The 14,955-nt window shown below is 48.2% G+C and overlaps 1 protein-coding gene across 3 annotated transcripts in view; it reads left to right on the plus strand.

Moving 5' to 3' along the window:
• Positions 1-14,955, plus strand: part of TEP1 (telomerase associated protein 1) — a 1,055,001-nt gene that overhangs the window by 575,859 nt on the left and 464,187 nt on the right. For all 3 annotated transcript variants that reach the window (XM_069244315.1, XM_069244314.1, XM_069244316.1), the window contains one exon: positions 8,365-8,544. In XM_069244315.1, the coding sequence (XP_069100416.1) occupies positions 8,365-8,544 (180 nt within the window). The remainder of the gene's footprint in view (positions 1-8,364; positions 8,545-14,955) is intronic.

Raw genomic sequence — 14,955 nt, forward strand, 5'->3', positions numbered from 1 at the left:
TACGCATCACCAAGGCAAGCTCTGCATTTGGACGGCTGCAGGAGTTAGTGGGGGAGAGGAGGGGCATCAAACTGTCCACAAAGCTAAAGATGTATGAGGCAGTCGTACTGCCCACACTACTGCATGCCTGTGAAACATGGACTGTGTATGAGCGCCATGCTAAAAATCTGAATCGCTTCCACATGAACTGCTTAAAAAGGCTGCTGAAAATTACCTGGCAGGACAAAGTTCCAGACACTGGTGTCCTCTCTCAAGCTGGTCTGCCAAGTATCTACACCCTGCTGAGGAGAGCCTAAGTCAGGTGGGCTGGCCATCTTCTACGCATGCCAGACATACGCCTCCCCATGAGACTGTTCTATACTGAACTTGCAGAAGGCAAGCGTACCCAAGGTGGGCAGAAAAAGCACTTCAAGGCCACGCTGAAAGTTTCTCTGAAGAACGTTGGCATTGACCCAGACTCCTGGGAAACCCTTGCTCAAGACTGCCCAGCTGGTGAGGCTGCATCAGCAAAGGCTTTACCTCCTACGAGCAGAGCAGGACTGCAGAGGTGCAAAAAAAGCATGAGCTGCACAAATCCGTAGCCAACTTTTTGCCAACCAACCCAGCAGACCACTTGTGCCCGACATGCGGCAGAGCTTTCCAAGCCCGCATCGGACTGATCAGTCACAGCCGGACACACCATACCTAATCAACCTCATCCATATGATGTCCTTGGTCATCGTCGACAATGACGGACGAACATCATCATCCTTATGCATCTAAGATTCAAATAGCAGGGAGGAAGGAACCCACTACCCACCAGGTGATCCTCGCGGAGTGAGAAATAGAGGGTGGGGGTCCACCACACCAGCAAAAAGGAGGGGAACATACAGTATATGGAGGGGGTCAGTAGGGCCCAAGTGCTAGGGAGCACACTTAAGCATCCATGTCTTCCACTTCACAATCACAGCCCAGGACCTCAGCCAGAAGACGTCCATCCAGAATTCACAGACACCTTTTTACTGAAGGCTACACAAGGTGTTCTGACCTGAATGTGTGGTTTCCATGGAGAGGGGTAGGGTTGTGCCGGTTTGAGTGATCCCTCAAGTGCCATCCCTATTCCCTCACCAGTCTGTCAGTTTTCACCCATTCGGTCCACCATGTCATTCCATTGCTGAAGGTCCCTCTCAGCATTCTCGTCTGTGGGGGCATTCCTAGGTCGTACCCCCTCTGCCACCACCCACTCAGGCACGTCTGTCCTCCACTTATTGTACCTTGTCGGGGTGCCCTCACTCAGTAAATGGCAATGTGGCGCCTTGGCAACACTATGCAGATGGGAGTGAATTTGTAACTCATTTTACCTCCTTTCCTAGGGAGCGATAGTATGCCCAGAAGTCAATGACAGATTGACTGGGCGATACGGGTGCCCATTATCCGGGTCACTGAGTCTATAATGTGTGTCCAATATATCCCTACAGTGCCTCGTGGTGTGGATAAAATTGACAGGGGACTCGCCACACCGTTTGCAGCTGGGTGACCATGCGGGATACATCCTGCTAAGCCTCTGTGGGGTTAAATATGCTCTATATAGGTAGTAAATTTGCATCCTTTTGAATTGGGCATTGCTAGCAGTTTCCCTCACCTGTGCCCTGGTGCCCTTCCACTCATTATCTGTGAGTGGGAGATCGAGTTCACTGTCCCACTGCTGCTGGGTCCTTGTTATGTCAGCATATCACCTTTCAGGGTTGCGTAAATTCGGAAGATTAGATTCCTATGTGAGTCTGGGTCCAATAAACCCTTCAACACCTGAGATTCCACTGGATCGTCAGGGAAACTAGTCTACAGGTCGCGGGCCATGCGTGACATAGCTGTGTATTGCAGGAACACCTTGGGCCAATCCCAGTTTGTTTGCTTCGACCAGCGTAGAAAGGTACTGTTCAAGTATAGGTCACCCGCTGTTCGACAGCCTCCATCTATCCATGGCGTTAGGTCCATTTAGGCCTTCAAGCATATGAAGGGGTGCGAGCCGCCATAGCGAAAGGAGCTGTGCATAGGGTGCGCGCCTCAGCACAAGTGTCACTGCCTCTTCCAGGCTGAACAGACTTGGGACACAATATATGGGGTATCCAACGGGGTCCTGCATACAACCATTAAGAGTTTTGGAAGGTGAGACTCAGATACCAGTCCTGCCAGCAACTTTTTCTCCCAGTTAGATTCCTCCCCGCACCACAACACCGTGTATTGGAGAAGGCCTGCCAGATAGTAGAGCTCGAGGTCTGGGAGACAAAGACCTCCTCCCTCCAGGTCCAGTTCCAGTTTAACTCTACTTCTTTTGTTGGCCCAGATGGGTGAACCCAGTTATCCATCTAAGCGCCAAAACAGCGTAGCTGGCACAGCACAAAGGGAGTTCTTCATAATGTACAAACATAGTGGTAGAAGTATCATTTTCTGAGGGGTACCCACCCCATGACCGACAGCGGTAAGGGCTTCCAAAATGATACTGACCGAGTAAGATCCAGTACACTGCGTACCATATTTAGGTCATACTGCATGCAGTCATTGTGGGACACTTGCATCCCAAAATAACAGAAATGACTAGTTTCCCAAGTAAAAAGAACAGTTGAAGGACGGAATGTAGACCAAATCAAACATTCACCCCCAGTCACAGATCTGGGTTTAATCCATCAGTTTTTTTGCCCACCATGCCATTCCAGTTTGGACCCAGTCATATGCAATCAGCCTTGACCCTGTTCTCCATGTTTCCCAAGTAAGACACACATTTGGGAGGTCCTCCACCCGTTGCTGGACCAGAAAGGCCACAGGGAACAGTGGCGTCTTATGTCGGTTAATTCAAATTCAGAGTCCGGATGTGTTCCCAAAGTCTGTCATGTGTTGCAGCAACTGTTGGACCGCTCGAGCGGGATCAAACACATAAATGAGAGTGTCGTCCATGTACATGGACAGCACATGAAATGTATTGCCTACCCGTATCCCACTGTTGGCAAGTTTCACTCATAGGTAAATCACCAGCAGCTCCATCACAAGGGCCAAAAGGAGGGGGATAAGAGGGTACCCCTTTTGTGTACCCCTCCCAGTGGGGAAGGGCTCAGAAATTGTTTGGCCGGTGCACAATCTTACCCTGTGCGCCGTACATAAGAGGCGTACCCCGGCCATGAATCAGGGGCCCAGTCCCATTCCCCGAAAGACTTCCATAAATATGTCCAAGAAGGGGTGTCAAATGCTTTTTCTGTATCCAAAGTCACTAGTGCAGCCTCCTCTCTTGATGATCCTGCGGTGTGGTGTGTAGGACATTTGAAAGTCTCCGGAGGTTCTTATGGGTGCCCGTACCAGGCATAAATCCACAATGATCGGTGTGGACCAATTGAGTGATCACCCCACATAAACACATCACCAGTACCTTCACCACCAGTTTTATGGCCACATTGAGCATGGAAAGTGGGTGGTATGAACTCGGGCGCTCTGTGCCCTACCGGGTTCAGCAGCATAATTATTAGAGCCTCCCACATCTGGTCAGGCAGCATCCCTTTCGATGTGGCCTGTTGGAGCGTGTCCAGCAACATATGGAGGTGGTCAGCCAAGTATGTCTGAAAGAACTCAGCCGTGAGGCCATCCGGACCAGGACGCTTTCCCTTGTCCATATCCCACAGGGCCCTCCATAGTTCATCATTTTGGATTTCCCCATCTAGATCTTCTCTATGCACCGCTGTCAGTTGGGGGAGAGCTATCCTTTCAAGAAATGCTGCCATGTTGAATGTGTTTTCCTCACTGGGAATTGTGTATACCTCCGCCAAATGGTCCCTCACGCCCTTGATTAATTGTCGCTTGGCCAGTGACTGACTGTCCATCCACCCCAGTCAAAGTGAGTATCACTGGAAGAGGTCTCTCTCTCTCTTCAGGAGCCAAGCCAACATGCCGCTCGACCAATCTCCATCTCTATACAGCCTCTGTTGATAGTCCTTTCTTACATGTTTGGATGACTTCAACCAGTCTGGAAACAATGCCAGGTTTTGTGCCCTGCTGGGTCGATTGGCTATACGGGGCCATCAAGGATGCAGTTAAATTCCCCTCCCAGATAATAGGCATTCTCACATACTCCGAGTATGTCTTCTAGGGATACAAATAAAACCTCATCATCTGTGTTAGGGGAATACACATTGAAGAGGCACACTTCAACCCCATCAAAATGGGCATGTAATAGAATGTACCTCCCCTCCAATTCTGCTGTATGACAAATGTGTTGAAAGGGGAAGCCGGGTGCCATCCAGGTGGAGACCCCCTTGCATATGAGAAGTAGGTCAATAAGTATGGTTGGCCCCTCCTTTTCTTTTGCAATTATTGTGCTTCCCTGTCTGTCAAGTGCGTCTCTTGGCTATGTGAATCTCCATACGTCGTAAGTAGGTGTGTGTCCTATACCTCTTCACAAAGGAGCCCAATCCCCTCACATTTCATGTGACAACACAGGTTGTGTCACCCATTTGGTCAACCTAAACTATGCGTCCCTTCCTCCCGTCTACCCACCACCTGCGCAACCAGAGCACTGTCCTCAAGGTGAACAACTTCAACAAATAGTAAAAAAACACATCCGCCACCTCCCGTCATGTGTAAACACTGTACAATCCATCACGTGGCTCCCCATTTGCAACTCACATCCAACCACCCAAGTGGGTGTCAAAGGAAACACGATTATAACAACACTCTCAGTCAAGCTGAATTAGTAGTAGTATCTCCAATGAGCGGATCTGAAGCCCTGACCCACAACAGTCTACCCTAATTCCAGGCCAACCTGTGTGGCAACCCTGAAGTGTATTCACCTGCAGTACCCCCAACATGTATCACTCACGCCTCTGCTGTCACCCCCTATCAACCCTCTCACATGGGAGGGGAGGAAGGGGAACATCACTCAGCAATCAAGAGGGGGTGTAATGAAGTATGGGGGGTGTCCACTAAACCATACACTAGATGACCTCAGCCCACACAATTGTTCCTCTTGAGAGCACTGACCCCTTGGAATACAATGTACAACCCTGGTGCTCAACTTCTAACCTTCAGTTCTCCACCGGAGGTCCAGCCTGCCCCCCCTGTCTGTGTGAAGTGAGGGAGCTGCATGCTAAGTTTTATCTGTGCTGTAGAAGACAACAGTATTAGATTACTTAATTGGCAGTGGGACCGCAGCTAGGCCTTGGGGACCAGAGTGATTGCTCTAAGTACAGTGTCAAGATGGAGGTAAGGCAGCGTCTGGAGGTGGGAACATCTCTGCTAGTTCCACTTCCAGTTGACTCTGCCGATTTGACTGACTCAGCCAAAGCCCTTGCCTGCTCCTACTCCTGCCACCTTTGCTTCAGGTCCAGTGTGCCATCCCTGTGCACCACTACTCTAGCTCCAGAGCCAGAATGTCATCTTCATCTACTTCTGGGATCTCAACATTGCTTTTCGCATCTTCCCAGACCTGTCTCCCACATCCCCGCCGTGCCCTGGCCTGACCGGGCCGTCACCTCTGACTTCTAGCCATACCTATACGTCTCCTAGTGACTCAAAGAAGTGTGAGTAAATTACCTTTAGCTTGGCTAGGTAAAGGAGCATATATTGGAGTCCTATCTCCCTCAACTTCTCCTTGACAACACCAAAGGACTCCCATTGTTGTTGGGCTAGCCATGTGTAGTCCGGAAATGACATGATCATCATGATCACATGGTTCTCACAATTAGGATTGTCTCTGCAGCAGACTCCCTGTACGATGGCGTCACGGTCTCTGTAGTTGAACAACTTTGCTGTAATGGTCCTTGGGGTCCCTCCGGGTGGTGGCAGGGGGGCTAGCGACCTATGCGTCTGTTCCACCACGAAGAATGGGGACAGCTTGATGTTGGCAGGGTGAGCCTTGGTCCGTTCTGAGAAGAATCTCTCCAGCTCGGTCCCTTCAGCCTTTTTTGGGAATCCCACAAAGCATAAATTACATCTGTGAACCCTCCCCTCTGCATCCTCTGCTCTGAATTCCAGTTTCCATGGTTGTGCCTCCAGAGAAGTCACCTTAGCTTTGAGTGTTTTTATCTCCAGTTGGAGCTCTCCCTCTTGTTTCTCTGTTGCTTTGTTACTTTGCGGACATCGGCGTGCAGTAGGTTCACGTCCAGTGGCCATGGCTTCAATCTTGGCTTGAACAGCCGTACTTAATGCTTCCATGGCCGCCAGTATCTGCATTCCCGTGGGACCCTGCGATGCCTGCACGCTATCCTGTCCCACTGTCTGCAGGCAGCCCGCCAATCCTGGGTTGTGAACTGTTCCAATGGCGGTCTGTTGCGCAGTGTGTGTTTTTTTTAGTCCCTGACCATGACGGCTCTCGGGCAGTCTGTCTGTGACGAGCTTCAGCTAGGGTGATTGTCACCAAGTGTTTGTACTTGCCAGTAACCCACAACCAGAGCAGTCTCACCTCCACAAGTGGTGGCCCTGGCTTTGACCTCAGCTGGGGGGCAGCAGTGGGTACACAGTTTCCGACCTATATGGTGCTCTCCAATAAGCCTGTCAGATTCAAAGTGAAGTTTCCAACAACGGGCCTCAATGGGACTCAAACTACATCTCCACAGGTGGGTCACAGTCATTTCCTCCTGTGACGCCCCCCCCTCCACGTCTTCCTTCCACTTCTACATTCACCAGTCCCCCTCACCTTGTGGCAAAAGAAGGGGGGGGCGGCATGACACTCGTCTCTCTGGGCCCGGGGAGGGGGGCCGCATGGCAGTTGCTAACAACACCAGAGGCATTGAGCTCTTCCGCCCGGAGTCGACTATGTGTCAGGCCTAGGCTCCAGGTGGGGGCCATACACATCAGCAGGTTGTCCGCACGCTTAGACCTCTGCCCCCACACCCTTGACCTCCATGGACCTGTTCTCCTCACCTCTCACTGCATTCTTCACAGCTGTGGCCCCTCACTGGTGGGGTGAGGACAGGGGAGAGCCACCTCTCCCGCCCCCTCCCCCCCCCACTGAGTTTCAGGATGCTCCCAGGGTGTGCCACAGCGGTACAGGAGTATTTTAGTTCGGTGGGGGAGGGGGCTAGCAAATAGTGCTGATCTGCTGGTCTTCTCTGTGTCGTCGCAGCATCACAGCAGCAGCAGACTAAACTCCAATCCGCACGGGCCCAGAGTCAGTCTCAACTGAGCCAGCCAGAACAGACCAGCACTCACTCAGGCAGGACTCACCAGCAAGGTCCGGACTCCTGGGCCATCAGGCAGTGTCTTCTCTGAGCGTGGCGTCTGGGCCCCCAGAAACCGGCGTCGGTCATAACTGGGGATGTGCCCTTCACACTCTCCCCATCGCCCACAAGGCCCATGCCTCCACCGCCCAGGCACCAACCGCGTTCGCCTAGTGGCTAGGCCCGCGACCACAAGCCTCCACCTGTTAAGTTGCATATTAATTGTGTTTGAAATGTTCGGTACAGATTTTAGTAACACTTGTTAGGTTGAGTACATTGCATTTTCTTTTAGCTTTCCCAGTGACTGTTCCTTGGTTTCTAAACTTTCCAGATGGCCTATGTGATAATGTGACTGAACAAAGCACTTTGTGCACTATTTTATTTGCACATTGCACTGTTTTGCTCTGAGACAGTTTTGTTTCCCTCTATTTAATGATCTAATATCAGCAGGATGTATAAATAGGCAATGCTCTCCTAAAAAAAAAAAAGTATGGTAATAATCAGTTTTATCCTCTCATCTTTGAGAATTCTGACTCCTTGTGGTGGAACTGACAATTATTTACCAGTTCCTTATTAATAGTGTGCTACTATTTTATCATTATCCATCTGTATTTTTTATGTATACCATACATTATTATGCTTTTAGAGTCTACATATAGCCCAGTAAAGATAGCTATGATGGTCATTGGTGCCCTCTTTTTATCAGGGTCTCTGTAGGTAAGTTATATTCACCACAAGTCTGTATTTTTATCCCTGCATTGCTATCCTTCTCAACTATTCTTTCTTTCTCAGGATTTAGGAATCTTTTGTTTCAACAAGTGAACCTGATGTTCAAACTACCGTATCCCTGATCTCAATATGCAATGTTGCTTTTGACAACACTTATGGCATTCTTCCTTCCTGAAGCCCTTTATCGGCAAACTCCTATAGTGTGTCAGAATGGGAATGTCGCACTCACTGTCATTTTGTTTCCTCACAAGATCTTCAGTTCTGATTTGCTACTTTTGAATAGAACTCCTCCTTTACATATTTTGAACATGGGCATTTGAAGCACATAATCATTTTAATATATCCTTTTGCTGTGGTTTTAGACTTCTCTTCTTGTAGCTTGTTTCCCATTTAAATCCTGTATTTCTCACTTTGAAGCTGTATAACTTGACTTTAACAAGCAGTTCTTATCTTGCAGCGTGTGCACCTTGTCTTGAGCATGGATGAGAATTCCTCACTTCTTAGTGCACTGAAGAAACGCAAGGATGCATCTTTCTTGTCCCTCGGGCCACTGGAACCGTCAGACCGAGCTGAGATTGTCAGACACACACTTGCCTTGTATGGCAAGAGACTGGATGAATCTGCCTTCAACAATCAGGTAAGGATATTTGATGAATAATTGGGCTGAAAGTGATCTGTGGAAGTTATACATATGCAAAGTATTGGACTTTTAAGGGCACATATAATTGTATGAGCACACTAAGTGGTCATGCAGAGATTGCTTGTACGGAAAGAGACTCGATTAATCAGCCTCATGGAATCATTTATTTAAGATATAGGGGAAAGACAAACTCTCACTACAGGCTCTGCTATTTCTGAAGGTATCGGAGAATGGAAAATGGAGAAATTCAACAAGGGCTTCTGGCAGTGTTACAAAACCAGGAATAAACGATAGGGAGTGTGGCAGCTACAGGTCAATTTCTGTCATTAACACAGACATAAAGACACTAGCAAAGGTATTAGTTAAGAGGTTCAACGAGAGAACATTAGGTTTAGTGCAAGGAGGGTCTTCAAGAGACAACATGAACCTACAGGCTACTGTAGACTGTTGTTCGCAGCACTACTATGAATGGGCATCAGATTGAAACTAACTTCCTCATAAATGACCTTCTTGCTAGGAGAATAAGTCTTCCCACACAAAGATATGTAATCTTGCCTGAAAAATACAATCTAAAAAATTAGCGTTTGAGGCCCCTGTAGAATTAGATACGCATGCTGTATATACTACTGCCATCTTGTGTTGGGACCGGATGTGTACAAGTTGTTTTTCTTTGAAGAAGTCTTTCAAGTCACGAGGTACTGTGACTCCTGTGTCTTTTCTCTTCATTTTGGGTCTACACTTCCTGCTTTGACCAGGCAGCTCTCCATCGGCCTCCTTCCGTTTTCCAGACTTATCCCCCTCCACCTTGTCCTCATAGGGATGGAAAGGACGCAATTTCCCTACTGTCCTCACTACTCAAAATATCTTTGGACCGATCTTTATCATATCTGTAATTTGTGTCTGTGCCCTGAGCATAACAAGGCTGATTGCAGCACCTGCTGTTCCTTCCATTCTAAGAAAACTCTCGGTGACCGCCAGGCCGGGCGTCTCGAGGTGTCACATAGGAGTGGAGACAACACTGCAGACCTTTTCAGCACAAGAAGATCGAGGGGGAACACCACCCATAACCTTCACCCACAGATGAGGAGGCTTTCTCCCCAGACATTAGCTCCAGCTCCGATCTGGAAATTGAGGATTTTCCACCAGCACAGCCAGCCAGGACTACAGTACTCTCTCCCCCTTGTCACTGATTCCAAGCTGAGCAGTCTCTTCCAAAGGGTCGTCCAGAGACAGACTGCCAGGCCACTACTGCCTTCGGGCTGTGGTCGGTACCGACCACCATCTTCAGACACAACACCCAGCCCCACCTTGGTGCTGAAGAAACTATCGAGGCTGACTAATTCAGCACCACCTGCGCCTTCCTTGGAGCCAAGCCTACAGTCAGACCGGACAACTTCAGTGTTGAAGTCTAGATCCTTGCTGGTGAGCTCTAGGACTGGACGGAGTACAGGGACCATTGAGCTGATTTCCTCTTTGAGGATGATCTACTCACCCGCCCTCAAGAATCTGCTGCTTAACCCTCCAAGCTGCACCTGTCCTTCGAGGAAGCTACCTCTACCCAAGCAGCACAAAAAAGTGGACAATGCTACAAGCCCTTTGGCTGTCACTCTTCCATCACTACCTCATCCTGATCCACAGCACTCACCTTCCCCACCCACTTCTCGAGGTGACCCTGTTCCCTGTACACCTCAGGGGTGTCCTCATTCAAACGTGGAGGAACAGGGGAGAGGGGATACCTTCAGCACTCCTCCGCATGGGTACCCAAGAGACACCTGAGATGAAGACCCATTAGGGGTTACAGATCCCAAATTATAGCCTGCCTGTCCCTCACCCCCTACTGACTCCACATCCTACTATGAGCTCATTGGTAGAGCTGCTTCCTTTCACATGGTAGATCTCCACACTGAGCATCTAGAGCAGGACTTCCTTTTCAAGACCTTGTCCTCCACCACAACTTCACTTAGTATCTCCCCATCCTTAAAGATATGCTCTGTCACACCCTAGACATCTCTCACAACCCGATCCATGCCAGATTCATTACACCTAGAGTGGAATAAAATACAAAGCTTTCCCTACTGACCCTCTGTACATTTGTTCCTAGCTTCCACCTGAAACTAATGGTCACTGACTGGCTCCCATAAGTGTGCCAACTCTCAAATTACTTGTGATGCCCCTTAACCAGCTAAAGAGAATTATCAAATAGATGTGGCAGGTAAGAAGGTAGCTGTGCAGTTGGCCAGCCATTGAGGAATTGCGAATTTCATTGGGCTACTCTCTTGTTATGACCATGCCCATTGGTATGACATGGAGGAGCTCCTCCAACATCTCCCAGAGAAGCAAAGGAAAAGGGGTTATGATATAGTCTCCGAGGGAAAGCAGATTTCCAACACAACCATCCATTACACAGTAGGTGTTGCGGACACTGCTTCAAGGGGAAGTCCTTCGGCACAGGCCTGCCTAGCTCCATATCCCAAACTTCAGGCCAGAAGTCTAGCAAAACGTGCTCGCTCGACCTGCCCTTAAGTGGCCAACATCTATTCGAAATGCAGGTTGACCAGAGGTTTGAAAAAATGTAAAGAAAGACACAGAGATAGCGAATGTGATAAATGCCCTTCAAACGTCTACCCCATGCTGCTCTTTTAGCCATATGCCCTATCGTGGAAGCTCAAAGCCTGCCCCAAGGCCTCCATCTTGTACCAACGGCGACATGCCCAACAATCCTCTCCTAGAGGCTACTTTAGAGGGTCCTACAGAGGCAACAACTTATAAGGCAAGGGTAAGGTGGCTCCTCTGAGGGAGATGCTGCCACCACCACCACTAACCCCTGACTTGCCTCTCCTCCCCCGATTATCCAACACCTGTTGAGGGGTACCTTTAAAGGCTCTTTCCCACTTGGCAGAACATCACCTCCGACCAGTGGGTGTTGGATATTATCCAACATGGTTATTCTTTGGAGCTCTCTTCCATGCCTCCCACCATTCCACCTCGCAAACACAAACTGTCCTGAGAACATCAAAGTCTACTCAGGGACGGGGTCCAAGTGCTCCTTTACAAAGGCACCATTGAACCCATGCCCTACTATCAGTAGGGCGTGGGAATATACTCTCTGTACTTTCTCATTCCCAAAAAAGACAGTTCTCTTCGACCCATTGTGGACCTCAGGCCCCTAAACAAATACATTATTTCAGAGCATTTCCAAGTTGTTTCTCTTCAGGATCTCATTCTGCGGCTACAACAAGGTAACTTTGTGGCCTCTCTTGATCTGAAGAATGCTTATTTTCACATACGAATCCACAAGGCACATTGCCGATATTGAAGATTTGTAGTCAGCGGAACACATTACCAGTTCAAAGTTCTTCACTTCGGGGTTACCACTGCACTTAAGGTGTTCAGCAAGTGCCAGGCGGTTGTGGCTGCTTATTTGCGGAGGCAGTGCATTCATGTGGCACATCAAGAGTGCTACCCATCAAAACTGTGGAAAACACAATCAGCTCGCAATAAACCTCCTTCACCAACTTAGGCTTACGATCACCGATACAAAATCCAACGTTTAACCCCTCCAGATACAGCCCTATATGGCAGCAATCCTCAACTCAGAAGTTGCTATGGCTTTTCCAAACTCTGCCAGGATACAGTTCTTCCAGATACAAAGCTGTCTTTCACCAGGGCACCTAGTCACGGTCAGGACAGTTATGCACCTCCTCACCATGATTGCCTCTTGTGTTGCCATAGCCAGTTTAAATATGCCTCCGTTGCATGAGTACTTGGTGCTCCAGTGGTCCCAAGCAGATGATCATTGGAAAGATCTAGTGGGTTATTACAACTTTGGAGGAGGTGTTAATCCGTCCCAAAAGTGACGGATATACCACCAGCCGTATTACGAGTTCCATAGGATATAATGGACTCGTAATACGCCTGGTGGTATATCTGTCACTTTACCGTCACTTTTGGGACGGATTAACACCTCCTCCAAAGTTGTAATAACCCCCCTAGTGTTGATCAGGCACCCAACTTGTCACTCTCTGTAATGGTGAAACACCAACAACCTGTTGCAGGAGTGACCTTTTCTTGACATAATTTGCAGAGGACCTTTCTAAAGGACCCATCCTTTATGGGGTGGGAGGTGCACTTACAGGATCTGACTGTCCAAGGCCAGTGGAAACCCAGGCAACAGGGTCTCCATAACAGTTACCTGGAGCTAGAAGCTGTCCACCTTGCATTGAAAGCTTTCCTTCCTCACTTGATTGGCAAAATAGCCCTCTTTAAGAAAGACAACATGACCACCATGTTTTATCTTCAAAAGCAAGGGGGCATCATATCTCCCCAGTTCTCTCACCTAGCCCAGAGCATTTGGCGGTGGGCTCTCAGACACCGGATACATCTGCTAGCGGTGTACCTCCCAGGAGTGGACAACAACTTTGCCAACCTGCTCAGCAGGATGCGGCAGCCAGTTCATGAGTGCCAGTTTACCCACAAATCCTCCTCCAGTACTCTTAGCATTGGAGACTCCTGGACAGAGACCTCTTTGCCATGACAGAAAGCAACAAATACTCAAACTTTGCTTCCAGGTTCCCACACCAACAGCCCTGGGACAATACACTATGGATGATTTAATCAGAGATATTTGCTTATGCTTTTACTCCTATCCCACTGCTTCCATTTGTGATACGGAGGCTTCAGCAGATGTCTCTCACCCCAGTCCTGGTGGCTTCCATTTGGGCATGCCAATCATGGTTCACCACCCACCTCCAATTCTCAGTGGTTCCGCACGAGAGGCTCGTCAACAGGCCGGACCATCTCACTCGGGAACCATGAAGAAATCAGACACCCAGACCCCAGGTCTCTCAATCTTGCGATCTGGCTCCTGAAGTCCTAGAATTTGGGTACCTTAATCTTCTACTCAAATACATGAGCATTCTTAAAGAAGACCTACTATTCATGCCTGTTACGCTGCCAAGTGGAAGAGGTTTTCCTTCTATTGTCATTCAAAACTCATTGACCCCGTAGCAATCAAAATGCGAGATATGGTCTGCTACCTACTTCACTTGCAACCTTGTGGTTTAGCTTTCACATCCATATGTCTACACCTAGCTGCTGTAGCCGCCTATCTTCAGAACAGGCAACATATTTCCCTCTTGAAAATTCCAGTCATTAACGCTTTTATGGAAGGTCTCAAAAGACTAATTCATCCTCAGGTCCCACCAGCCCGAGCTGGAAACCTTAGCATTGTAGTAATAAGACTCATGAGCCCACCATTTGAGCATCTCCACTTCTGCCTCATCCAGTTACTCTCTTGGAAAGTAGCTGTTTCTGATTGCCATCACTTGAGCCAGGCTTTGCCATCACTCGAGTCAGGCATGTCAATGAGCTTCAGGCACCAACCTTGGAAGAACCTTTCTTCCAGATACACGGGGATAAGATTTTTCTCCTCAGCAGCCCCAGATTTCTCCCTAGAGTGGTCTCATATTTCCATCTCAATCAATCCATTGAACTTTCAGATTTTTCCCCTCAAACTGACTCTGTTGTGGAGCGGCTCTTCATATCTTAGATGTTAAACGAGGCCTCATGTACTATATTGACAGACCTAAACCCTTTAGGGAGATACAGCAGCTCTTTGGTGTCTTCTCCAAACCCCACGAAGGGAAGGCCTTATCAAAATCAGGCATTGCAAGATGAATTGTAAAATGCGTCCAGATATGCTATGCTAAAGCTAAAAGGACCCTGCTCTTTCCTCATAGAACCCACTCCACTCAAAAAGGAACATCTATGCCTTCTTTGGGAGCATCCTTACAGCTGACATCTGTAAAGCAGCTACCTGATTCAAACCATATACATTTTCAAAACCTTATTTTCTAGATGCGATAGCGCACCAACAAGCCTATGTTGATCAAGCAGTTCTTGGTATAATTTTTCAGTCTACTGCAACTTCCTCAGGCTTGCCACTGCTTTTTTGGAATTTTTTTTTACAGTCAATGCACAGCTTGTGTATCTACAGCCAAGCATGCCTCGAACAGAAAAATGTGTTCAGTCCACATGTGGTCGTGACAGGGAGTGCTATAGATTCACATGCACTAACTTTCTACCTCATTTTCCTCTTTCTTGGCATGAACATCACTCTAAACAGTGTTTCACTTCACATTGCATCCTCACCCACTGTGTGGGAAAACAATATAACAATAGAGCTTATGACCATAGGAATTACCAGTAAGAGTCATAAGAATCATAGTACCTTGTGACTTTAAACACTTCTTCAAAGAAAAACAACATGCACACATCCGGGTCCAACACTAGATTAGATGGCAGCAGTTTGCACTGCATGTGAATCTACAGCAATACATGCCACAAACAGATGCTTCATGGGTAAGTAACATTTTCCTTCAATGAGGTTTCTTGAAACATACAAGTATT

The sequence above is a fragment of the Pleurodeles waltl genome, chromosome 7 (assembly GCF_031143425.1).
Source record: "Pleurodeles waltl isolate 20211129_DDA chromosome 7, aPleWal1.hap1.20221129, whole genome shotgun sequence".
Classification (NCBI taxonomy): domain Eukaryota; kingdom Metazoa; phylum Chordata; class Amphibia; order Caudata; family Salamandridae; genus Pleurodeles; species Pleurodeles waltl.